The sequence below is a fragment of the Drosophila pseudoobscura genome, chromosome 3, assembly GCF_009870125.1.
Source record: "Drosophila pseudoobscura strain MV-25-SWS-2005 chromosome 3, UCI_Dpse_MV25, whole genome shotgun sequence".
Classification (NCBI taxonomy): Eukaryota; Metazoa; Arthropoda; class Insecta; order Diptera; family Drosophilidae; genus Drosophila; species Drosophila pseudoobscura.
This window is the reverse complement of record NC_046680.1, coordinates 14,571,904-14,596,348: the sequence shown is the minus strand read 5'-3', so window position 1 is coordinate 14,596,348 and position 24,445 is coordinate 14,571,904. Positions and strand designations below refer to the sequence as shown.

The 24,445-nt window shown below is 44.6% G+C and overlaps 8 protein-coding genes across 15 annotated transcripts; 3 read left to right on the top strand and 5 right to left on the bottom strand.

The window, feature by feature from the left end:
• The first annotated feature begins 66 nt into the window (after positions 1-66).
• LOC4804696 (serine protease MT3772) lies at positions 67-2,172 on the top strand. Of its 4 annotated transcripts, none has more exons than XM_001361178.5 (6): positions 72-204; positions 270-982; positions 1,049-1,212; positions 1,277-1,386; positions 1,439-1,898; positions 1,960-2,172. In XM_001361178.5, exons 2-6 carry the CDS (start codon positions 273-275, stop codon positions 2,046-2,048), a joined length of 1,533 nt encoding a protein of 510 aa, XP_001361215.2. In that variant the 5' UTR covers positions 72-204; positions 270-272; the 3' UTR covers positions 2,049-2,172. The 4 variants fall into 4 exon arrangements, with proteins under 4 accessions (XP_015040125.1, XP_001361215.2, XP_033233635.1 ...); XM_033377744.1 differs by having other exon boundaries at positions 270-1,019; positions 1,086-1,212; XM_015184639.2 differs by lacking the exon at positions 270-982 and having other exon boundaries at positions 67-204; positions 1,086-1,212.
• Positions 2,055-4,285, bottom strand: key (NF-kappa-B essential modulator kenny). Of its 4 annotated transcripts, none has more exons than XM_015184636.2 (7): positions 4,181-4,285; positions 3,671-3,989; positions 3,504-3,606; positions 3,134-3,441; positions 2,780-2,941; positions 2,341-2,706; positions 2,055-2,279 (listed from the first exon to the last, which is right to left on the bottom strand). In XM_015184636.2, the coding sequence occupies exons 2-7, from the start codon at positions 3,950-3,952 to the stop codon at positions 2,151-2,153; spliced, it is 1,350 nt and encodes a 449-aa protein (XP_015040122.2). In that variant the 5' UTR covers positions 3,953-3,989; positions 4,181-4,285; the 3' UTR covers positions 2,055-2,150. The 4 variants fall into 4 exon arrangements, with proteins under 4 accessions (XP_015040122.2, XP_001361214.4, XP_015040121.2 ...); XM_001361177.5 differs by having other exon boundaries at positions 2,347-2,706; XM_015184635.2 differs by having other exon boundaries at positions 4,091-4,273.
• A 1,268-nt stretch (positions 4,286-5,553) lies between these two features.
• On the bottom strand, positions 5,554-12,137 carry Reg-5 (Rhythmically expressed gene 5). Its single transcript, XM_001361176.4, has 3 exons — positions 11,436-12,137; positions 6,624-6,810; positions 5,554-6,459 (listed from the first exon to the last, which is right to left on the bottom strand). The coding sequence occupies exons 1-3, from the start codon at positions 11,547-11,549 to the stop codon at positions 5,864-5,866; spliced, it is 897 nt and encodes a 298-aa protein (XP_001361213.2). The 5' UTR covers positions 11,550-12,137; the 3' UTR covers positions 5,554-5,863.
• A 1,008-nt stretch (positions 12,138-13,145) lies between these two features.
• On the bottom strand, positions 13,146-14,104 carry ETH (Ecdysis triggering hormone). The gene is made up of 2 exons (XM_001361175.4): positions 13,819-14,104; positions 13,146-13,755 (listed from the first exon to the last, which is right to left on the bottom strand). The coding sequence occupies exons 1-2, from the start codon at positions 14,002-14,004 to the stop codon at positions 13,318-13,320; spliced, it is 624 nt and encodes a 207-aa protein (XP_001361212.2). The 5' UTR covers positions 14,005-14,104; the 3' UTR covers positions 13,146-13,317.
• Positions 14,105-14,236: 132 nt separating this feature from the next.
• Positions 14,237-15,826, bottom strand: Orc4 (origin recognition complex subunit 4). The gene is made up of 2 exons (XM_001361174.4): positions 15,563-15,826; positions 14,237-15,505 (listed from the first exon to the last, which is right to left on the bottom strand). The coding sequence occupies exons 1-2, from the start codon at positions 15,752-15,754 to the stop codon at positions 14,327-14,329; spliced, it is 1,371 nt and encodes a 456-aa protein (XP_001361211.2). The 5' UTR covers positions 15,755-15,826; the 3' UTR covers positions 14,237-14,326.
• A 1,586-nt stretch (positions 15,827-17,412) lies between these two features.
• On the bottom strand, positions 17,413-18,437 carry LOC6898618 (uncharacterized). Its single transcript, XM_002138587.3, has 2 exons — positions 18,281-18,437; positions 17,413-18,223 (listed from the first exon to the last, which is right to left on the bottom strand). The coding sequence occupies exons 1-2, from the start codon at positions 18,405-18,407 to the stop codon at positions 17,472-17,474; spliced, it is 879 nt and encodes a 292-aa protein (XP_002138623.3). The 5' UTR covers positions 18,408-18,437; the 3' UTR covers positions 17,413-17,471.
• A 172-nt stretch (positions 18,438-18,609) lies between these two features.
• Positions 18,610-19,889, top strand: LOC4804691 (uncharacterized). 2 transcript variants are annotated; one of them, XM_015184634.2, is made up of 4 exons: positions 18,610-18,914; positions 18,969-19,121; positions 19,176-19,340; positions 19,400-19,889. In XM_015184634.2, exons 1-4 carry the CDS (start codon positions 18,867-18,869, stop codon positions 19,547-19,549), a joined length of 516 nt encoding a protein of 171 aa, XP_015040120.1. In that variant the 5' UTR covers positions 18,610-18,866; the 3' UTR covers positions 19,550-19,889. The 2 variants fall into 2 exon arrangements, with proteins under 2 accessions (XP_015040120.1, XP_001361210.2); XM_001361173.4 differs by having other exon boundaries at positions 18,969-19,124.
• A 132-nt stretch (positions 19,890-20,021) lies between these two features.
• LOC4804690 (uncharacterized) lies at positions 20,022-20,559 on the top strand. Its single transcript, XM_001361172.4, has one exon. It carries the CDS (start codon positions 20,092-20,094, stop codon positions 20,449-20,451), a length of 360 nt encoding a protein of 119 aa, XP_001361209.3. The 5' UTR covers positions 20,022-20,091; the 3' UTR covers positions 20,452-20,559.
• The last annotated feature ends 3,886 nt before the right edge of the window (positions 20,560-24,445 follow it).

Sequence of the window (24,445 nt, the reverse complement as noted above, 5' to 3'; positions counted from 1 at the left end):
GCAACGTGTTGCTGTGAATGGCAAGTCTCAACTGCACAACAAAGCGCCTTTGTTTTGGTTGATTTCATTGGGTTCTGTTTTCGATTGAACATGTCGAGTGACATGATTCTCTGCATGCAAAAGTTCCTCCTCGCTTATATCGGTACCGAAGGCTAATAGCAATTCGTGAAACATGTTGCTTCAGTAAATTGCTGAAAGGAACTGGTAAGAATTCGACCTCTTGTAAAACTATATTACGGGGATCGGCTAAAGAGCCTCTAAACCGCCAGATAATGTTGCTCAAAATACGCCACGCCCTGCTCGAGATAACTAATCCACCAGCCACAAAGCAGTCTGCCATCATAATCAACAATGAGATTATTATCAGCTCGGCGAGTGTTCTACAGCCCCACTGCCGTGTGGGGACCGATGGAGACAAAGACCAGGCGTACAATGGAATCATCAATGGTCTTCAGCAGTGCCAGCTTATCGATACCCAGGATGAAGGGAGCCGGGCAGGAAAATTTATACGTTCGCTCAATTTCCTGGTGACCTTTGACCGCCAAAGTCAACGGCCACAGCGAAATGTTGCCGCCAGCTCGAGGCGCCACATCCTCACTCGCTACACGCTACATCCTCTGTATGTCTTCTGCGCCTCAGAGGTGTCTCGAAATCTACATAAGATCCTTCTATCTGCGGATTCGGGGGATCATTACTGGGTGCTCCGTTCAAGCTTCGTGGTCCTGAGCATGCGGCCGTCGTCGGAAAGAGAATATTTTGAGCGCTTCCTTGTGCTCATTGGGAACTATTTGCGCCATTTGCAGCCCATTCACACTCTGGACGATGTTTTGGTCATGTGCTCGCCCTTTGGCCTTGAAAACTTCTACAAGACCATCAGCATAGGAAAGGTATCGAACGTGATGGGGCGCAGCGGTTGCTTGTTTGCCATCTCGAATGCCCTGCCGCTGGGCTGCGAGGGATCGGCCGTGTTTAACAACAAGTTGTATGATATGATTGAGTCGGTGCAGAATATTTTGGAAGTATTTGACAGATTTTCCATTTATTCTAGGCGTCTGATTGGCATTGTGATATGTACTTCTTTCCAGCGGCAGCAGGAAAACGTCAACCTAACTCTGGCCGCTAATTTTGGGTACCTCTTGAGGAATTTTATGGAGCAGCTGGGCATTCCAACGACAACATTCAACTTGACACGGGAGCCCTCGAGTTTTGCCTGTAAGAAATGCATTAAGCTGGTGTTTAGCTTCGGATGTGATAATTGCATATATTTACATTGAAGGGGAGCGCACTATTGTAGTAATTGATTCGTCGGGTCAACAAGGTACAGGCACCTTTATTAAGGTCCACAACAAGCACTTCATCTTGACCTGTGCGCACGTTGTGGGACAGGTAAACTCTTGGTTCATAGTCCGCTTATAGATCTAAAATGCGTCTCACTTAGCCCAATGCCAAGGTCCACTGCCGCGCAGCCGATCGCGAGTTCCAGTCGGATGTGATCTGGTGCAATCCGGACTCTACTCGTCCCTACGACCTGGCCCTGCTGACGGCGCCTGACGATGTGCCCGAACGCCATTGCGTGCGCCTGGCGAAGACTCCGGCCACACTCGGCCAGACCGTTTACAACGCGGGTTTTCCCTACTATGTGAACTTTAACTTCAAGTACGACTTCAATCCCTCGATATTCCAAGGTCGGATCATCAATTGTGACAAGGGAGCAATCATGTCCGATGGTAGCGTGCAGGCCGGCCAAAGCGGTGGTCCAATGTTCGACCACAACGGCTACATTCTGGGTGTTTGCGTCTCGAACATAAAGATGGACGATGTCATCTATCCGAACATCAATACAGCCATTCCCATTTGTGATATACGCAATACCCTGCAGCAATTCGCCCGAACCAACGGTGAGCGCAATGACGCAATAATTAATCAATGAATAATATAATGTATGTATGCCTTTTGCAGATGTGAAAGTCCTCAACAATTTGGTTGCCAGCCAGGAAGTGCATCGGGTGTGGTCTTTGGAAATGCCGCCCATACAAAGCAAACTCTGAAGGAAGTTCTATTGCAATTATAGATTTCTACTGACACTGTAATTGATAAAATAATGTGCTATTTTATAAAGTGTGCCATAAATAAACGATTAGTTAAAGGGCTTAGTTCTTGTCCAGACAATCATTTACATGACTCTGCAATACGCTCAAGGAATTGAAGGACTTTGAGCAGATGGGGCAGCGCAGGGTACTGTCCGAAGGCCTAACGGCGGCGCCTGTTGGATCTAGTACCTAATAGATGAAATAATCATATGAGTATAAAGGTTTAAATGGCAGGACTGAGGCTGCATACTCTTACTGGTCTCTGGTCCTCGCGTAAACTACTTATGCCCGAGCTCGATCGGGAGGGGGAGCCGGATTTGGGGGACTTGTGGGACTCGGCAAGAGCCTCAATCAACTCCTGGTTCCGCCTCTGTAATGCCCGCAGATCCAAAAGATACTGTTCCTTTTCGCCAGCGTTCTTCTCGCGATCCGCTCGCTCCATTTCAAAGTCTCTCCGGTAGATTTCGTTTTGTGTCTGCAGATGCTCAATCTGTTCCTGTTTTTGGATATCCCTGTCCTTTAGCTGATTGATATCGCGCTGCATTTTGTCCATAAGTTCTTGGGCGCTTGTCAAGTTCACCTTTAAGCAATCGATCTCCTGAATGTATACTTTTTTCTAAAAATATAAGTCGCATTAAGTATGTACAAAAAAGTTCTCATCATGAGATCATGCATTTGGGAATACAAACCATATCGTTCACTTCCAGATTCTCGGCCAATATTTTGGACAGCTCTCGCTGCAGTTCCCGGATTTGACGATCATGTTCTTCTCGCTGCACATAGTTCAGCGGATTGCTCACTTCAATCTCCGCCGCCTTTTCGCTATCTTTCGGTACAAACTCGAAGGAATTCTGCAATTTACAAGAGCAGGGTGAAACCCCAAAGATAAATGAATTTCATTATGGGTGAATTCTTACTACGAATACAGTTAGTTTCGCAAGTACTCATATGATATGTATGTATATACATATATGTGCATATATACGCTGATATCTGGAGCTGTGGACTCTGCACAAAGTCCAATATTGCTTGGGACAACATACCAGCTTGATCTGCTGAAGCTTGTCAATTTCCACACGCATATTGTTGATCAGTGACGTCTTCTCTGAAACACTTTGTCTGAGCTCATCCTGCTCCTTCTGCCGTATATCCTGCACTAACTCGATCTGCTCCAGCTTCGTCTCCAGTTCGGCCTTGAGCTTTTGATTTTCTGCACGTAGTTTTTCCACCTGCTCCTGGCACTCCTTTAGCTGCTGTTTATATTGCTGCTCTTTGTGGTCTGCCTCCTGGCGCCATTGCTGGGTCAGCTTGTAGTAGTCCTGCATTGTGCGATTGACCATATCCAGAGTTTCTATTGAAGTGGTTTGGAAATTATTATATTTGTGCTCTTAAAAATATTCTTGCTTTACATACTCTTCAACGAAACGTACTCCGCCATCATGTGTTGCAGCTTGACCACATCCTCGGCAGACGCCTGTAGCGAACAGAGGCTGGGAAACTGGGAATATACGCTGTTCTGTAATTAAAAGACAAGAGTTAGGTGTCCGTTATCTTGCAGAAGGGACTACAGAGATTCTTACCTTGAGAACATCCGATTTCACTTCACCCATGATGAAACTTGCGGCCAAAGACTTGTGCCTGTCACTATCAACAGATGTGGACATTGGCCCCGAGCTCGATACAGCAGCAGGTTCGTCAGATACATCGATCTCCTGTGCCACTGTCACTCGTCCATCTCCAGTATTCATTGCATCAGCAATAAGAACAGAGCCGTCGGTGCAGAGCGACGGGTAGGGAGAGCTCCCGAGAATTACAAATGACTCTTCTTCGGACATTGCGCCTACGTCACTGGCACTAGTCATATGTATACAAGCAGAGTGAGCAGCAGTCCGAGATTACCTGGGGATCCCCGAAATCAATTTATTTGATTATACGACTAAGCCAGATGCTATCTGGCACAAAGACGTTGATAAATATTATTTTTTTTTGTTTATACATACATATGTATATATATATGTATGATTAATTGTTTTCTGTTCTACGTCGTTAGGTGAAATAGCATAAATTCAGCGAATCCGTTGAAGTACCACCTTATCTCGCTCCCGTATCTATTGATTCAGGGAAACGTTTTTATTTTATTTATTATTATTTTTCAGTAGCTTCGATCAGCTGTCTCGACATATTGGATTTATCGACGATTTATCGGTCTGACCCTTAGAAATATACCAAAATATACCGTCTCATTTTAAAAATATCTCGTAAATATACTGACTAATTCAAGTTATACTATTATATGTTACATATTCCTCGTTTTTGATATTTCGTCGAATATTACTAGCCAGATAGATTTTTCAGCCATGCCTACATAATTTTATCCAATTAATGAACCTATTTTCTACTTGACTGGTTTATTATAAATCTTGCTTTGGATTTGCACCAAAAAAGGTTTAGCGAAAAAGTCCGTTGAATAATTCTGGCTAACTTAGCTCTAACCACACAATTTAACTACATTTATGTACTTCAGATTATTGTACTTTGACTAAAACTAGGTTTTAAAAAAGAAGTAAAAAAAAGTGCTGGTATTGGAAGCCTTATTGCAGTCAACCGGCGTATGGGCGCTTGTACACCCTATATCGTTAATTTTATATAAAGATACTGTTTTTAAAACGTATATCCTGATCCCGATACTCATTGGAAAATTTCGTTGAAATATCTTTAAAACAGATACTGACTAGTTTCTGCATTAATTAGAGCCTGGGATGACAAACATATCCTCAAATCTATAATATCCATTTCCCAGGGTATGAGTCTGTTGGTTATTTTCAAAAAGGCCAGATCTAACGGTAAGTAGAGGATTCGCTGTCATGTCAATCGATATTTTTATCGATTTCCGTTAGAACTGAAGTCGTCTGTCGGAATTCAAAACGTGTCGTCGGTCCCTTATCTGACGAATTGTTATTTCTCTTTTGAACAAATAAGTTAATGCCAGTTAATGGGAGTATGCTTATTGCCTTTTTGGAAATTCCCGCCAATCATTCATTCAGCTGTGGTGACGTACGTTCCCAATTAAGGCGGCATTGTCGGATATCCGAGATTGATGTGCCCATCACGGGAAGCCGGCCCAACCAGTTACATCGCATTGTAATTGCCAAACTCGGCGGGTTCTAATTGTTCGGGGGATTAGGAGAGTGTCAAACCGGATCTGCCCTCCCATCGAGCGGGCTGCACATCTCCATTGTTCGGCTTTAAGTAGGTTTCCAGGCACGAAGTGGGTTAATAAGGCTTTCGCGTGCAGCTTATGGGCATGCGATGGGTGTGTGCGACAAGGAACTGGATTGCCAAAGATGCGACTTTCATCATTAACATGTCCAACCGGTTCCCAGAGCTCCCAGATCTCCGTCTTTGTTGCGATCGTCAAGTGCAGACGACGATCTCCAACCATTCAGAATTAACAAGCAAATAATAATGATAATAATTATGCGGTTTATTATTCAAGAATCTCTACTTGTATTTGATCTTACGGCTAATGCACGCGAATAAATAAAATTAAAGAAAACTTAAACGTTGTACGAATACGGTCGAAATTCCATTAAAGCTCAAAGTGCATCCAAGAAGTGTCTCCTCCTGCTCCTCCTCCTCAACTAAAACGAGGGAAGGCTCTCAGGCACACTCCACCATACGCACTCATCCATGCACGCAGATATATATTGTATCACATTCAATCCTCACACAAAAGACTTATATCTAGGGCCACGCCACCAGGCGTATGGGTCTTACGCCAGCTGCTGGCGGAACAGTCGCCTCTGTATCTGGTGGGGGGGCTGCAGGTCACGCTGGAGCATGGAGGCGAAGTGCTGCTGCTTCAGGGCACTGATCGTGGCAATCTTGCGGTGCCTGTTGGGGATGGTGGCGCGCGGCCGACCTCCGGCTCCAGCTGCGGCCAGGCCCAGGCGGAAGATGTCCAGGTCGTCGTCGTGGGGCAGCGGACGGTTCTGGTCCTCCTCCACGGGCGAGCCATCGGGTCGGAGCCGGAAAACCAGTGGCCCGCTCAGGTAGGTCTTTGGCGGCTCTCCAGTAAGGGCAAGGGCCATTGGCAGTTCGCTGCTCGCCTGCTGCTTCTGTTGGGGATGCATTGGAGAGGAAGACCCAAAGCCGTAGGCCATGTCCATGTCCATGGCATACTGGTGCTTCTGCTCGTTATTGCTGTCGAAGAGCGGGTTCGCGTTGGACTCCGCCGCCTGCTGCTGCGGCAGTTGTTGGTGGGTGAGGATGATCAGCGAGGAGGCTGGCGGCGTGGGCAACGGCGGCAGCGGCTTCCGCGTGGTGATCAGTGTGGCACTCGGATGCTCCCGCATGATCGATGACCAGACTGCGGAGAAGAAGCGGACGGGAAGAGAAACAGAAATCAGATCACGTACTACTTGGACCACACGTTGATTCTGCAGTGCGGAAGTTCTGATGCGGAAGCCAGCGTCTGGCCAGACCAGGTCTGCTCTGGCCTGGTCTGGCTTCCCACGCGACACGAGTACTTACTCAGCTCATTGGCATCGCGCTGATAGGGATCGAGTGCCTCCAGCTGCGCGTCTGAGAGTGTCTGCAGCTTCTCGTAGCCGTAGCCGAGTAGATTATGCTTGCACTGGTTCACCGGGAGTCCGCCGCCCACCGTCGATTTGCAGTGCACGCTTACCAGCTGGGCAAAGGTGGAGTACAGGTAAGACATCTGCAAAGCAAAAAAAAGAGGCCAGAGGGTGGAGTAGATTAGGCAATGACAGTAGCAGCAGTGCGTGTGTGTGAGTCAGCGGTGGCAGGGGAGTAGCGAAGCGCTGGGATGGTTGCACTTTCGTTGCACAAACGAAATGCATTTCGAAAGCCTCTCGCATGTTGTCTCGCAATCCCCTACCGAAGGCAAGCATCTGCTGCCATGGGGCGTGGGTGTGCTCCACTTTGGGGCTGCCGCTGGAGCTGGCGCTGCTGTGGATGGGTTTACGGTTCAGTAGCCAAACTGAGTGGCCCCCCTCATTGTCTATTCTTCGTGGCTAGCGGAGCGTTGAATGGACTTTTAATTAGCACCGAATGTTCTACATAGATGACACATTCTGCGTCTCTGGCTGCGGTGGAATTTCACAGATATCCCCATCTTCTCATAGGTGACGTCAAGCGATTGAGCTGTGTGTCGTTCGATGCTAATCCAATGATAATAAATTTACAGAAACTCCCCAAATACTGTATCCAAATCCGGATCTTCCCTCACGCCCATTAGCACCGATCACCGGCCGAAAAAAACAGATCAACAAATGAACGGGAAAAACAGAATCGCACGCAATGAAAGTAAGAAGATATGGGAATCAATTCTGGGTCATTGTTTATTTTGGTGTGCTTTGGGGAGGTGTCTAGTGTCCAGTGTCTAGCGTCCCGGGGGCACCCTTGATCCCCTTCCATCGAGCATACAGCCATACATCGGCGCGCACGAAAGAGCTTCATTTGCATTGGATTCGTTTCGGCGTTTTACAATTTTACGCCGTTTGCATAATGGAGGAGACGATCATCATCGGCAGCAGCAGCAGCAGCAGTGGGGAGGGGGCAAAGGTGTGCGGTTGGATGAAGCTCAACTTACGAATTACCGTTACCAAGAGCCAAGAGCCAAGAGCCAAAAGCCAGGCCAAGACGAACAGCAGTGTGCACAGAAACGTGTGCAAAATGTAAAATGCAATTGATACGAATATGCATCACCATCCCTCTATCTCTTTCGCACACGCTCTTCAGCTCTCCATCTCCATCTCTGTCTGTCTCTATCGCTTTGTGTTTTGAGTGTTTTTTAAAGCTAAACATTTCATGCACTTGTGGCAACAACAAATTACTCAATTCCATTCCGACAAGTGCAAAAGTACAGCACGTCGCAAAAGATTGAGGCTAGGCCGAATACCATGTACCGTTTTGAAGCTCCAACCTATTCAATAATGAATCGATCTAAAGCAGAACAAGGATAAGAAAACCTATCGTGAGGAGACAATTTATAGAATGGACCCTCCAAACTAATCATCATCTATGATTGGATCTATCAGAAATAGCTCGAAATATAATTCAACCGCTTTCAAAGTGTTTTCAGGTCTATAGTAATCTTTTTTAGTCTATCTGTAACTATGAAACGCACTGTTTAGTACGTATTTATATGTAAAATAAAGTACGTCATGCAGCACGTTATCTGATTCGAATAACTCTGTCAAAATTTTATGGTCCAGGCCCTGACACAATTAAATAATTAGCCAGAACTCCAAAAAAAAAAAAAAAAAACAAAACATTAAAGAAACAAATGTGAGCAAAAACAAAATATTATCAAAATAATTTATGGCATATAAACGGTGTAAAAATATAAGGTAAAATTCCAATCAGCCTTTTGCGGGAGTTGTCAAAGTCACGTACAGAATACACCTCAATAATGTATGCACATACTATATATTTTTATATATAGATATGTAGATTTAAGATCGTCGCGGAGGCTGTAGTTTATTAGCCTTCCAGCTAAGTGATCAAGCTGACATCGAATGCAATTACGGGAACGTCTAGAGAATGAATTGATCTTGGCCTAAAACCATCTCTCTTGGCCCGCAACTAATCTTAGATCTCTGACTCGGCTTCCCCATATAAATATAAATATAGAGGAATATTCAATTAAAACTGAAAAAAGCTAAAGATGAGAGAAGATTCAAATTAGGCTGTCGCTGTTCTGGTATCTGGTAGCTTCCCGAACTACAAATAAATGGGCGTAGGCCCAACAAAGCTATCAAAGATCTTCCTCCTCAACCGCCTTGGCGGAGGCGGTTCAACGGATCAGTTCAATAACCTGTTGATATGCGCAGGTTACATTATGAAACATCGAAATGGCCAACAAAAGAAATAAACAAAAAACTGAATCATTTCATAACATACAAAAAACGACGGCAGAGAGCAGCTTGAAGAAATCGTAATGAGACTCCGAAGCGGAGTTGTCTCCTCTGGAATGCTATGGACCTGGTCCCGTTCGATTAGCCACTTTGGAAAAAGGGTTCGTTCCCATTACGAGTTGTATCTGCGGCGATATCTTAACATATTTTACGTAAATACCCGAAAAAAACGTAATGCGAACATAATTTATTTATTGAAGTTCGAACCGCAAACCGGCTAAACGCGTTTGCATCCATAAAAAACATAAAGGCCCCAAAAAGCCGAATGTTGAATGGATGTTTTTTATTTTTTTTATTTTTGCAATCGAAAAATCGAAAGCTTTGCAAACGGTAAAAAGTAGCATCGTCGAAAGAAACTACAGCATCAAAAACAGGAAGAAGAAACCCCCATCTATTAATGGATCCCGCTGGGGCTAGCAGCATTGGAAAGTGAATTTTAATTGCAATTAGAGATTTACATAAGCAATACCCGTCATCATCAATAACCCAACAAATGTTTTGTTCTCTTCCCGCCGAGAATTGCGTTGCTATTTTTTTTTTGGCATATAATGGGCTTTTTTTCCGAGATTATTTTCTCATTTGCGGGGGTGCCGGATATGGCATACAATCAGTTCTAGCTGGATCAGCTTACACTGTGTTCTGTTCAGTTCTGTTCAGTTCTGTTCTCTGGGGTTCTATTGTTCAGAGCTTTGATTTTTAAGGCGCAGTTCGCGTGCTTAGCGGTCAGCACCAGCACAAAAAAAAAAGAGGTTTTCAGATTGATGCGCTGCCAAAAAAGAAAACGCAAAAAAGGTCTAATGACTGGGCAAATCGCTATATATACACCTCGCACATTGAAATCCAACAATTAATTAATAAACACATGCAAAAAAAAAAGATCCCAGCAAATGTATTTATATTTCTCTTGAAACAAACTCCGCCTTGGAGTTCATTAACCAAAAAACAACAGCTAAAAAATGAACAAACAGAAGAGAAAATTGCTGCAGTGCTGTCACGCTTTGTTGCACAAACATTTGTGCAGAAAAGTGAAAAGCTTTTAGTTGTTTTTCATCCTTTCAAAACGGAGGGGGCGGGTGGGGGTGGAAAGGGGGTTTCGGCCAATTTACAGCAATTGCAAATGTAAATTGAAACCGTTGTTTGCCATAAATGGAAATTAATGTTTGGGCCATGCTCTGGTGACTCCGCTCGTAGCTCATTTGCGTCCCACCTGTTTTTGGCTAATTCGGATGGCTGCTGGGGATTGGCTGGCTCGCCCCGATAACCTTTCTATGGGGGAACAGCCGAGCGGTGCTCATCGCTTGAGAAAACGAGATATGCATATATGTATATTGTATATATTGGCAATAGTTGGGAGCTGAAACAGATTCGCAGCCTCGAACCTGCTCGAAGCAGGGGGAATGAAAGTGGGAATCGCGTGAAGTCTTGAAGTCTATTTCCACGAAACAAACTCAGACCGAACGAAACAAGTAGACCGGCTCAGCCGGTATTTCTAACGATGGTCATTATCATGGGCAATTGGCGCGAAGTATTTGCCGCATTTTTGATAACGCACAATGTCAAGATCACACTCACAGTCTGCTTGGGGCATATTTATGCCAAGGACTGTGTCCGTGTTCTTCTGATCTGAAGTATATATTGTATATTGTATATTGTGTTTTCTTTGTCAGCGCCCCCAAAGGGGGGCACCGAATACGGTAAAGTTATGCAAATGAGCGACCAAATACCGCTCACTGCCAACTGACTTTGAAGATGCCATCGAGCAGAGTCTTGTTATCCATTCATATTCCATATTAATTTCTTTTGTTTTGATTGCTTTTATTTCAGCATGGAGCACTGCTAGATCGCCGATCCAACGATCCAACGATCCAACGATACGAGTATCTATGCATATTGCGACCAACATGCGTTAACAAGAAAAGACAAGAAGCAGAAGCAGAAAGCCCCGTTAATATGCAAAAATTAGTATGTTTACGATGCTCATTGAAGTTATCACAATATCAATATCAATACTCATATTTATATCGATTATGTTCCACTTAGCCATTCAGTGTCGTGCTAGATTCAACAGATGCGCAATGCCAAGGACAATCCGGTGATTCCGATCATAACTAAAGCAGCTGTTCTCTGTGAATACGAGGTGTTATTGAAGTCTTCATACATTTGTGAATACTGAAAGCATCTAGAGATCTGAAAGCTTTCTTTTTTTCAATTAGCACTTCTTTTGAGACTTTCGAAAATATAGCGTTGACAGGAAGAGAGGAAGCTATAAACCCATTTTTAAGTTTTTCAAAATTGTGGATGTGGATTTTAGGAACTCTGATTCATAGCTTTTGAAATCGCATGCTCATACAATATATGTTAATATTGAATATCTCTCCGATTGAGTATTCCGTCTGGCTCTTACCTTTTCGTTGCGCGTCAAAAACTCCCAAATTGGTATGGCTGATGTCGATCCCATTTGCATGGCGAATGCGCTCACCAGACACCAGGCCAAGATTACTTTCACCGCAGTCGTCATAGTTGTGTTGTGGAATAACTGTTGTTTTTGCTGGGGGCAGGGAGGGAGGTTGCGTATTGCGTACTGCACACTAAGCAATAGGTTGACGCTGACAGCCTTTGATCCGTGCTCTGCACCGTATGCTCCGTGGCCTGGGTCAATTGCACGCTCTTGTTGTGTAATGCCTGTGTCCAGCGTAGACTTTCTTTTTCGGGGCTAATTTTTTTTTTTTTATTGGGTTTTCGTGTTTAATTAGGAAACGCTTTTGTGGTCCATTTGATAGATTATCACTTGGTCCCCGGACTGGGCTTGGACTTTCTTTTGTTCGCACTTAATTGAATTGGCCGAAACAACAAGCGTGGCTAATTTTGTGTTATCTATTGATTTTGTTGTTGCTTCTTTTGTTCGTCGCAGCTTGAAACGCAAAAAGCTCGTTTCACATATGTATTAGGGTGGCGCGTGCGGTGGAGTGGGAGGCGCCTTTAACACGATCACGTATACCCGTATATCCGTCGAAATTCCACTAAAACACCACAACAGCGTTGATGACAAAACCGGCAACGACAATGTCTGTTAGTCTTCTTCAATCGAAGCCGCAAGCGCACACGTATTTATGCTCCAAGCTTGGGTGGGGAGAGAGCGAGCGCCAATGCTGGGGAGCACAGCGCAGGAGAGTGTACGCGAGTGGGAGCGGGAGAGTAAGCTGCGCTTGAAGAGTGTGCGTTGTGTTGGCTTTGTCAAAGGTATATGCAAATAAAGGTAAGGCAGCCTCGGTCCCCGGTACTCCAGTTTTGTGCGGCCTATTTAAAGAGAATCTTGAAGAGGGCTTTTTGAAAGTTCCTCACCTTGCATGAATATATGCAGCTGTGTAAGCTTTCTGCTGCTCACTCGCGCTCGCTCTTTCTTTCTCTCTCGCTCTCATAGCAAACTTGTTTGTTCTACGCTTGCACTAAAAATAAAAATTAAAAAAAAAAAACAAATCGAAAAATCAAAAACAAAACACAGCAATGCCGGGCATTGCAAAAATTTCAAAGTCAAGTTTGTGAAGTCGTCATGGAGTCTGTCCCGATATACAGAGTTCGAGCCCGGATTGTAATTTCCAATTGTTTATGGACTTTTAATTGCCAGGCTGGGCTGGTGAATTCTGGTCAACAGCAACAATAGCATGTCAAATATTTAACAACGGATCGCTAATTAAACAAAATAAATACATCAAATCCTAATATGTTTCGGCGCCAGACGGACACGATCCTGTTTGCGAATTCAATTTGCGTGAACTTCATTTAATTGAATTATAAAGCAAAATGCGGTGAGCCAGTTGACCAGTCCCGAAACGATCCCCAACTCCCCGTAGGAATGCGATTGTATTTAAAGACGTCTGGAATTTCCTAATATATATAATGTCACATAAATTTGATAAGCAGAAATCGTTCCATTGAGTCGTTTCAAAAGAAAAAGAGAGGAGGAAGAAATCCGTTAGGTTGTTGACACATCCCCAGGGCGATTATATGGTGCCACAGAAGAAGAACCGTACCGTTAATGGAGTGCAATCAGTCAGAGACTGGGGGACTGGACTGCCTTCCGGGACCCGATAAAGAAAGGCTCTCCAGAGCAATGTTCTTTGGTATTCTCGACTTTATTTCAAGATTTGCGCACATAAAAATAAATTAGCAATGCACAAACACACACGCATATGGTATAAGCAGTGAAAGATTTCTCGGACGGACACCTAAAGTTCCAGAGATGCCTATAGAGAGCTCTCACTGTTGAATCATATGTCACTTCTTCGTCACAAATGATTGTACTTTAAGAAGTTGCGATCGTAGCGATTGCCTCCGCCATACAGATCTCGGTCCTCGTTGTTGTTGTTGTACATCATGAAGGGGGCGTTCTGGTCGCCGTTGCCGTCAAAGATGGGCACGTAGCTGTTGAAGTTCAGATCCTCCTTCAGACGATGGTCGGGGCGGCGGCCCAGTTGAATGACCTTGGCGTACAGATCTGTGTCCGATTGGAGGGCGCGATCAAAGTCCTTCCAATGCACAAACTTCACGTGCTCGCTGGGAATGGCGTTGTTGTCGAGGAGCTCCATCAGGGTATTGGCATTTACCGGCTGAACCACGGTAAGTTCTCGCTCCTGGCCAGCTGCCTCACCTGTGGCCAGGCGCCGCTTGCTGGGCTGCGACACGTCCACATCCCAGAGCCAACTCAGCAGAGGTGTCACAGCGGTCTAAAGGATAATAGATAGTTTTGAGAGCAATGTTGGGAAAAGGTTAATTGGGTCGTCACTCACCTGCTGTTCGCTTCGTCCTATGCGCGGAATGGTCTTAAGGTTCTTCATTCCAAAGCTTTCGCTTCGCTTACCCAGGCGGGGGACATTCTTGGTGATCTTCAGAAAGAATCCTGGGCTGTCATCTGCCTGGCTGGTGGCCACGAGCACCAGCAGGAGGATAACTCCTAGGACAGTTAAGGATCTCATGCTGATGATAATCCAAGTTAGCGTGACTGCTGTGACCACCGCAACGTCTTTTATATTGGAAAGTCACCCACATTTCGAGATATTTCGGATGGGTTTGAATAAACCACATGCGGGTGGCTCCAGGAATTAACATTATCGATCCGCTTCGACTCGGACCAGATAAGAGCTCAGCCTGACCTGAATACATACATATATAGAAATTCGTTATATACAGAACAAGAACAAGCACAAGTTGAATATAAAAACCTAATTTATTATAAATATTACAAAAATAAATAAGATAAAAGATTAAGGAATTGGAGGGATCAAGAAAGATCCCTTACTAGATGAGCGAGCTTTGCGCCCATTGAGCCACCTCCGTGGGCAAGGCCTGGTACCGCTGAACCGCCTGCTGAATCTGGCCGTAAGTCAAGGCCATTTTGTGCATTTCAAACTCCTTCTGCACCTTACCCACGCCGCTGTTTGAGAGCGGCATGATCAGCTCCCCGATTCGCAAATGTTCGAACGCCTTCAGGACAATCGAACGCTCTACGCTCTGCATTGTGGTTGAGATCTTGGCAAACTTGGAAAAGCGCGCGAATACGATCTCAAAGTTGAAAGGATCTCGATCGTAGATCTCCGAATGATGCTTGATGGCTATGATGAGGCACAGCTCCAGCACAGAGAGGCCGCAGAGCATGTCGATCTTGTCATCCCCCTCGTATTGGGCAGACAGGGCCGTGAGCTGGTCGACAGTGATGTGGGGAGCATCTGGCTTTAGTTGCGCTACCAGACGAAATATGAAATTCTTCAGGAATGCTTCGCTGATGTCGAAATCGTAGAGCATCTGAAATGTTTTTTGGGCTTGGGAGGATTTGAGCATTTTGGCATGGTGCTTGTTCCAATTTTCAACGAATTTGTTGTCGAACTCATACTCCACGCCATCGAAGTGGTTGCGATTAAAGTTGAGAGCTTCCGATTTGAGCAGATGCAGGCTGTCGATGCGGTCGGCACTCGCCTTTAGCTCACTGTTGCTGGGTATCAAAAGGAGCTCTTGGCAGAGCTTTGTGTACGCCTCAAACTGGTCGGCACTGGGGAACAGAAACACTTGTCTGTGCGAGAACCGCGACTTGACGCGCTTCTCCAGCAGCTCGATCACATCCAGGCGGCAGGTCACTCCCAGCACACAGATCGGTGCCTGGGCCGACTGCGAGACATCAAAGAGGTTGTACAGCAGCGTTTGGTTGTGATGTGTACAGAACAGATCAAATTCCTCCAGAATAAAGACAACGCTCTTGGATTTCTTGTCTCCCGCCTTGAGGCACTGCAAAAGGAAAGCCAAATTCTCGGCGAACGAGCCGAAGACCTTGCCGTCGGCTGCATTCTCCAGCCGCATCTGTACCGTAATTGACTTCAGGGCAATGCGGTCGTCTGTATGCAGATTCCCGTCGAGATGCACTATCAGCGTGTTGTCCACGAACGATCTGTTGACTAGTAGATCTGTCAGCACTGCATTTATGAGCTGCAAGGACTTTGGTTAGCTTCAGATACAAATATATCAAAGTTCATTTTATCATACCGTCGTTTTTCCAGCGCCGCGCGGCCCAATCAACAGCAAGGAGTTAGATTCGCCCATTTCCGCGGTACGCTGCAGCAATTGGCGAACATTGGAGCGCTCCTCTTTGTAGCCTCGCAGAGTGGTGTAGTCCCGCTGAAGGCGCTCTTTGAGGAAGCGCCTAGCTTTTCTCAATTCCTGGGCATCCTCCGGCATTATTTTATTTATTTTTATTTTGAACGCGACGCTAAAAACAACAATCAGAAATATACCGAAACTTCGTCAAAAATATCAAAATATACCATAAATATACCTTATTGTTGTTATTACCAACTCAAGTAAATACCGAAATATACCGTCTCATTTTCAAAATATACCGATAATTATTCATATTCCTCGTTTTTGATATTCCGTGGAATATTAACATCTATATAGAACATTTGGCCATGCCCACATAATTTTATACGATTTATGAACCTATTTTCTACTTAACTGGTTTATTCTTAATACATGCTTTTATTGGATCTTGTCTAAAAAGAGGTTTTAGCGAAAAGGGTCAAACAGAACAAACGAAAGAGGATAGTCGTTCATATTGTTCAATTTCTTTATTCCGTCGAATAATGCCGGCCAACTTAAACCCTTAGTTCTGCCCACATAATTTAAGGCCATTGATGAATACATTTTCTACCTGATTGACTACTTTTAAGTATTCTCTTTTATTGTATAGTGTAGAAAGCAAGGTTTAAGCAAAAAACGGTCAACAAAAAAACAGTAAGTGGTAAGTAAGTAAGTAAGTAAGTAAGGCAACGTAAGTGAGTGTGAAATGTCACGTCAACCGGAGTTTGGGCACAGGTATACCCTATTTCGTTGATATATATGAAGAAACTGTTTTTCCAAGCTGTATTAAAACGTAATTAATAAACACATAAAAATTAGGGTCTTCTAAATATATCTCGATCCCGATACCCATTCTTGGTTTCTGTAAGAAGACCAAAACCTTCAAAATATCGTTGAAATACCTTTAAAACAAAAACTGACTAGTTTTTGCCTTTATTGGTGTATTAGATGACAAACATTTTCTCAGTTCTATAACATCCATTTCCCAGGGTATTCAAAATGTTGCTCAATCCGCGCAATGTTGTGGAACAGTGCTGATCAATTTCACGGCACATGAGTCTGGCCCATACAAATTAATGTTGCCAGCAACATAAAACGTAAGAAAACGTAAGTGAGTATGGAATGCGCCGTAAGGACATTGTTGAGGGGAAAAAGGAGTTTGTGGCGAGGAAAATCCCAGAGAAAATCCCAAAAAAGTCCCACCAAACTTGAGCGCCAAATAGAAATTGCTTGAATGTGAATCATCGATGTTTTTAGATTTCATTAGATTTAAAATTGAAGAATCTTCTAAGTTGATATGTTTGAAAATCTGCCCCACAAATTCAATTGAAATGGCAGTGTTATTGATTATAAAATTGAAATCGATTCTTTTATTGATTATAAAATTGTTATCGATGCTGTTATTGATTATCGATTATTTTAAAATATACCAAAAAAATGTCCCAGGGCTGCAAAGCAACAAATAGTAGTATCGATACATCGCATTGAGTCTTTAGTCACTATCGATGACAATTTTCAAAATCAACAAAAATCAAACGGCGAAAAACGACGAATTCGCGAAATTCAGTTGGTACTTCCAATTTTCTATTGATACATAACACAAAAATGCGGGAGCTTTTAAGTAATTATTGCAGTTCAATGGATCTTGATTTATTGCTGCCATTTTATTTGACCTAACCGAAATCGTTTGTGAACGCGTGAATGGAAGATATGAGGTAGGGAAAAAACCGCTACATTTAAGGCGTCACCTTTAAATAAGTCCAACCTTTCCTTTTATTTTTAAATTTAGTTCGGTTTATCAAATGCTCTCACATTCTCACATGTTTGGCGGTGGAAGGGCAATTGTGCAACTGCTGCCCCCTATCCGGGGCCTGTCCCTGGGTCCGGCAATGAAATTATCCGACACCTGGAGGAATACACTCGGTTTCCTCGCGAACAGCCTTGACTGGCGTATTAGCTCCAAGTTGAGGGGCTTCGTATTGAACATGTTTGGACCGATGGGGATCTGGCTGGTACAGATGTAATTAGACTCCGTGTCCTGGTCCACCGTAGGTACGTCCGGCAATCTGGGGGTACCACGTATCGAGCAGACGTCATTCTTTTGATTGCACAGTTCGTTGATGGGGACGTCATTGCTGCAGTGATTACTGCATGAACTGCTACTGGGCAGTTGGTGGACCTCCGAGCAGCCACTGTCACATTTCTGTAGCTCTAAAGAGCTACAGCCACTGTGGGACTGAAGCTCCAGGGTGCTCATGGTCTGTAGCTCCAAATCAACACTGGGCTGGTGCTGCTTAAGCAGTTCACTCATCATCTGAAATTCGGCCTTCAAGCTGTTAAGTCGCTCCATCAGTTGCTCTTTCACCTGCCTGTCCTCCTCCTCCGGCTTCATGGCCTGCCAAAACTGACCTGTCCGCTCGACCAAGAACGTCGAAAGCTTGACCCAGGTATATGTCAGGCATAAGACAATGAAAGAGCTGAATATTAATTCAACGGTAGGAAAAGTTTGTGGAACAGCTTTCGGGATGTTTTTGCAAGGCAATTGACTATATTTCAAGGCAGGGTGTTCTGTAATGTAATATATATAGATAAACGGAAGGATACTCGTGATGCGCTCCTTCTCACCTGAGTACAGCTCCACATCGAATCCCTGGGTACCCAGCTGTTCCTCGATTTCATGAAAATAACAGCAAACAGTCCAGGCGATGAAGGCCAAGGCCAACAGGAACAGAGAATTTATGTATTTAAACATATTTGTTCTAAAATATGTTGTTATGTAATAGAACTGTGAGTCGTGTCGATGTCATAATGTAGAATGAAACAAAAATCAAATTAAACGTGAATTTCAAATTCAAACAAACAGGAACTTGCAGTTTTTCACAAAGGCGGGGACTATCCTTTTTTGTTAAAACAATAATCTTATAGGAAACTGACTAGCTTATAATAACTGTTTCCAACGTGGCCAATTTTTTGTACTATCCGGTTTGTATTAATTGTTCTGACTAGGTGGATCAACTGTCTTGCACTGATCGAAGCTATTGTTATTATAAAGCCAAAAAAACCAGAGCTAATGGGCTTCCACTTTTCGGAAATCGATATTTGGGTAGGCTGATTAGGAGGGTCAATGGAGCGATTAATTATAATTATAGTATAATCGGAGTATAGTACAATATTTGTTTTATTCGAGTTTCATGCTCAGTGTTGTTCCAGAATGAATACCCTGCGGTTCTTTATACTAATTGCCATAGGACCGATCGCAGTAAGGAATCGAAATATATATTAGAATGAGAACTGAGGAGTTGTATACGAGCAGATCTGCGGAAACTTTGAGTTCAACAATGTTCGCTGCTTGGTGCGGGATAGGTTATTTTTGGACTTTGATTACTGCTATCTGAGATCTGTGAATCGAACATATAAGTACTTGTCGCTGAAAACCAAACTTCACAAGCTGCCGATTACTAACACGGTGGTAAGGGGGATTTTTCATACAAGCCAGGCACGTAACTTTCGATCTTTGCAGACCAATGCCCAGGTGAGGATGCGCGAGAATAAGAGAATCCTGTACAACTTCGATGTCCGCTTCGATGCCTGTAAGTTCCTACGCGATCGCAGCAACGTCATTGTCAACTGGCTTTTCCAAACATTCGCCGACTTCTCGAATATCAACCACACCTGCCCCTATCACGTGAGTGCAATTCTTAAATTCTCAAGCAAAAATTGTCTTATGGTCTCCCCCGTTTCTAGCATGATATTATCTTGGATAAGCTTCCCGTTCAGCATATAAACAATATCATCCAGACAGTTGTGCCGGATGGCCGATACTATCTCAATACCACCTGGTTTGTCGATGGCATTCCGCGGGCCGATGTAATGATCTACTTTACCAAAAGCTAAATAAACGGATCGGTTCTGAAAGCGGAATGTGGTTAAAATTGAAATAGTCTTTAAAGTTGTGTCTCCACAAAGCATCTTGATTTTCAAAGGGATCTTTGTTTTTAAACCTAAAACTCGAGGAGTTTAGGGATACATTGTATTGGTTTTGAGGTGGATGTTGATGTGTGTCCCATAAAGTATATACATATATTCTGGATCAGAATCAATAGCCGAGTCGATATAGCTTTATTTTCTGTCCGTTCGCCTTTTCTCTATATGAAGAGTTCTGACAGAAAAAGAGGGAGTTTTCTTCGCACAGCTGTCGGTGGCAGCTTAGGAGCGACTGGACCTGGACCGAAGGCACCTGTCGCTTGTCAAGTGGTTTCTGGCCAGCTCTGCTAATGCGATTAGGGAAACGGAACGCTCGCCTCAGCTGCCAATCACATGTGCCCTGGACGAGGGCTCATCCAAAGTTGCCATATTCCCAGATACTGACACTCGTACTGGAACTGCTAAGGCCTGTTCTACAACTACAACTACAACTCAAACGACATTGTCCGATCATGCCAGCAGATCTGGTCGCAAAGGAGCGCTACCAGCGCTACTTAAACACTCACATAAAGGCCATCGATGAACAGTGGAAGGAGCAGTTATCGTGGTATCCGCAAATGCAGGCCTTCCTCTACGGTCGGGTCCCCCAGATCTACTTGGAGAGCCGTCAGGTGTATGGGGACGAGCACTTTCTGCGCTACGCCCGTCGCCATCGCCTGCACCAGAAGCACACGGTGACCAAGCAGGATGCGGAGCGGATTCTGTTGGAGCGCCAGGAGAAGCTCGACTCAGATGCTCTCAATTGCAAGGCCTCACCCACTGAGAACGGAGAGTACGGCCGCGTCAAGCCCACACGCCAGCACTTTTGCTAGGCTCCAGTTAGTTGCCATTGAAGTTCCGCCAGTTGAGGTCCCCCATATCTATATTTGTACAAGATATACGATTAAAATATCATCGCCTGCTGACAATGCAACTCTCAATGGCCGTCACTTCATTACGAGATTTGCATGACCGTGCGCATAATTAACAAGGTGAAAATGTCAGCCCAACTGGCAACCGGTTCTCCTTTTTGCCGGGTGATTGAAAGTAGAAGTAGAAGCCCTCTCCGGGGATCTCGGGTCTGGGGTCTGGGGTCTGGGGTCTGGGGTCTGGGGGTTTTTCTACATACGGGCAGTTCGGTTGAATAGTTCGCACAGGTAATTAAGTGATCACGTCTGTTCGGAATGACTCGTCTCGTTTGTTCAGTATGGAAACGGTCTATAATATGGCCCATAAACTGGGAAATATTCCACAAAAGCCTGATATGATATACATATCCATATGTTGGATTATTGAACTGCAGATCAAATGGGTACTTTGAACAACATACGAGTACATATGCACATATATGGGCTGGCATAATGGCAGCCTAAAGGCTGGATTATGATTGGAATAAGTGATCCAATCAAAGCGACAGACGACTAGGAAAAAATTAACTAATTTTTAGCGGAGAGTAAATCATAAAAATATATCTAATGGTAATAGTTTGGTAATAATACAGAGATCCAGTGACCAAACAGTGATTAGTGAACAGTCGATTAGTAATTCAGAATAATTCGGAATCCTGGAATCTATTTACATAGCAATGTATATTTATGAATGTGTCTACCGCGACAGCTGCTCTTCTTCGCCAAGGCTGCCCCTCAAAGCCACGTACACTGAGGTGTCATGGGGGGGTGAATTTTCAATCCGTATGATTTAAAAGTTCCCTATGCAAATTACTGCCAAAGTTGGCAGACCCACAATCCCTTCACATGGCCGGAACCCTCTTGCACATACAAAGTGTGCGAATTACACAAAGAGACGGAAAACTTTAAGCCCATGCCTCGGAATTGGGCCAGAAGGCGATGGAGCCTGGAAGTAGAGCGGGAAGAGCGCAGGTATTTGCGACTCATTAGACACATGACAGCATTCACAGGGGGCTGGACGAAATGGGGCTCAGGGGTCTGGAACTCTGCTCTCGAGTGGGCATTGGCATGGGCGATGACTGTGGGCGGCGGTGGAGCGGCAGAGGAGAACGCGAACTCGTGTGAAATATCTGGCAACAGCGGCCCACAAAATCGCTCGTCGCGCAATTAAACGGTAGCAAATAATTGCTATCGAAAGGCATAATGATGGCCAGATCCATATATACAGGGAATACTCCTATACATACATACAATGTATGTATACAATGTATCTTCCTCTATACGGACACTTGAGTATGTGTTTGTGCCATATCTTGATTCTGAGTCGAGAGCTTTGCGCTTCTTATTGTTTGCACAATTTTCCCATCAACATCGATGCGAACTTTTTCAAAAATGATTCTTCTTTTTGTTGAATCATCTCAGCCCAAGATCAGGCTGATTCTGTCTGTTTTTGGGAAGTGCTGAGAACGAATATTCTGTAAAAACAAAAGAAAGAAACGGCAGAAAAAGTTACGGCCTTAGACAAAACAAATAAACATAGAGACACCTACCACGAGGAGTGGGCAGCGAGTGGAATCGGGCATCGCAGTGCAGTGCCAACCCCTTTTTCGGGTCCTTGGGCCAAAGGTAAACATACATTTGCGGATTTCACGCCGGGGCTCAGACAGCATTGCTGATCCTATTAGAGGGACAATGACATGACAATGGTCACTGACTGACTGACTGGCGCCATGTCTCTGTCTCGGGCAGGATTCGCCTGCTCTCTCTCTCTCGCTATCCGGCCTACTCGTACTACCACTCGTTCTCTCTTTCTCACTCTTTTAGCCATTACACGATGACCCGAGTCCAGGGCCAGAGCCTGGTCCAGTGCGGATTAGGGCGTAAAAGGGACTTAATCCAGTTTTGCATCGATCTTCCACTCGGTGCTGTTTTTGCAGGTAGGTCGGGAACAGGTTCGTACTCTGCTCTGTCCAAGGCAGGAAAAGCCAAATAAAATTATAAAAAGCAAAAAAACAAAACACTAAAGCCGAAACATTAAATAAATAAAAGTCAACAGCAGTCGGCAGCTCATAAACGATACCCAGTCTGTGCCGGCAGCTGACGCCGACATGAACTCCAGCTTCAAATTAAAACGCCATTGGCACTTTGGCACGCATAGACAGAGGACTCCATCGCCATCGCCAGCCCCAGCTCCATCTTCATCTGCGACTTGGACTCGGACTTAGATAGAGCCAAAGTTGGAGCCACACAAAAGGCAACTCTTTTTGGTTTCGCCGACAACTGGCCGTCAGCCAATTTGCCAATTTCTTTAGCTCGGTTTGATTTGCCGCCAAAAAGACGCCTCAAAACGTAAAACAAAACCAAAACTCAGCTCAGATCTGAACAAAAATAAGGAAAAAAAAACCCAAAACCCAAAAACGCCCCCAGGCTGGGCAGACACAATCTGAACTTCCAACTTCCATTTGAATCTCTTGTTTAGGAGAGGAAAGCAGCAACAAATATGATAGGTGGCCTAGGCCTAGAAATTTGTTGGTAAATCAGTGCCTACTGGGAGTCAGGGGTGTAGCTAGGCAGGGGGTTAGCCGAAAAATTATAAGAAATAGGTCATCAAGGGATGTTTATGTAGAAAAGCTTCTGGCCAATTGTGAGGCCTGCAGGCTTGTCTGGTGACCCCTGTTTTTGGGGCCTTGCCACCACTGCCACTGGCCAAATTACACTTATGGCCATAATTCAATCAGCGCATTATCAATCACTGCGGCTACTTGTCTTGCCCAGTGAGTCAAGTCAATCAGCCATCGCCTATCTTCCTCACCTCGCCATCAGCCTCCCATTGTATGTCTCTCTCGCACTTGAGTGTGAAACACGTTTGAAAGTCATTAACTTAAATGATTCACTTTCTGAGCCATAAATTTCGCCACTAACTGGCTCGCCGCCTGCAAGAGTCTCTGTCTCTGTCTCTGTGTGCGAAAATAAAGCCAGCTACCAGGGAAGAAATATCTTTAAAAATTGCTAAATAATCGCCTTAAATGAGTCTATAAAAATGAACACCCTGAGCCCCGACCTGGGCTCGGGACTCAGCTCGGGATCGGACTCTGGCTAGAGCGCTCAATCGGCGATCACAACGGACCCATGGACAGAAGTAGCTCAAAAGTGCTTTCAAAGCCTCAAAGTGAATTTTCATTGCCAGCGGAAGTCGTAAATCAATTTTTTCCTCTACCAAAAAAAAAAATACACAGAAAACATGAAAAAAACGAAAAAAAAAAAATGGGGAAAAAATGTTGAATCTTTCAACTCAAATATATTTAGGCCTAGAAATCAGGGATAGACGAGGGAGAGAGGGAGATGGAGAGGAACCCATTCTGGAAGAGCATCCGCAATGAAAGAAACTTTTGTTGTTTGTGGCTGCTTCGTCGACCAATTTCGGCTAAGACGACAGGCATAATGATAGGGGCCACTTTTGCCGCCACCACTGCCACTGCCACGCACGCTATCGCTATGGCCAACAGCCGTGGGGCAGGCGAGGCTACGACTACGGCCAGAACGGAAAGGGGCAACTTGTCAGACAATGTATTTGTATTTCATCTACGTTTCCGTTTCAACGTTTTCAAGACGCCATCATGACATTGTCAGTGGCGTCGACGACGACGACTGGAGACATCTCACGCAGCCTTAGAATACCCTACGCAGGCGGGGAGTTGGGGAGCATCATCTGGGACTGACTGGCTGGGACACTTGGGCCGAATGGAAAGCTTGTAAAAGTAGGTGAGTGGGAACGAAAAATGCCAAAATGGAACTGAGGATATCTACAGAAGGTCTAACCAATATCTCCACGACTGAAAACGTCCCAGCAGAATCAAATGATATACATGGACGCATCTAAAAGGGTCTAAGTGTAAGAGAAACACAACGTTAAAAAGAT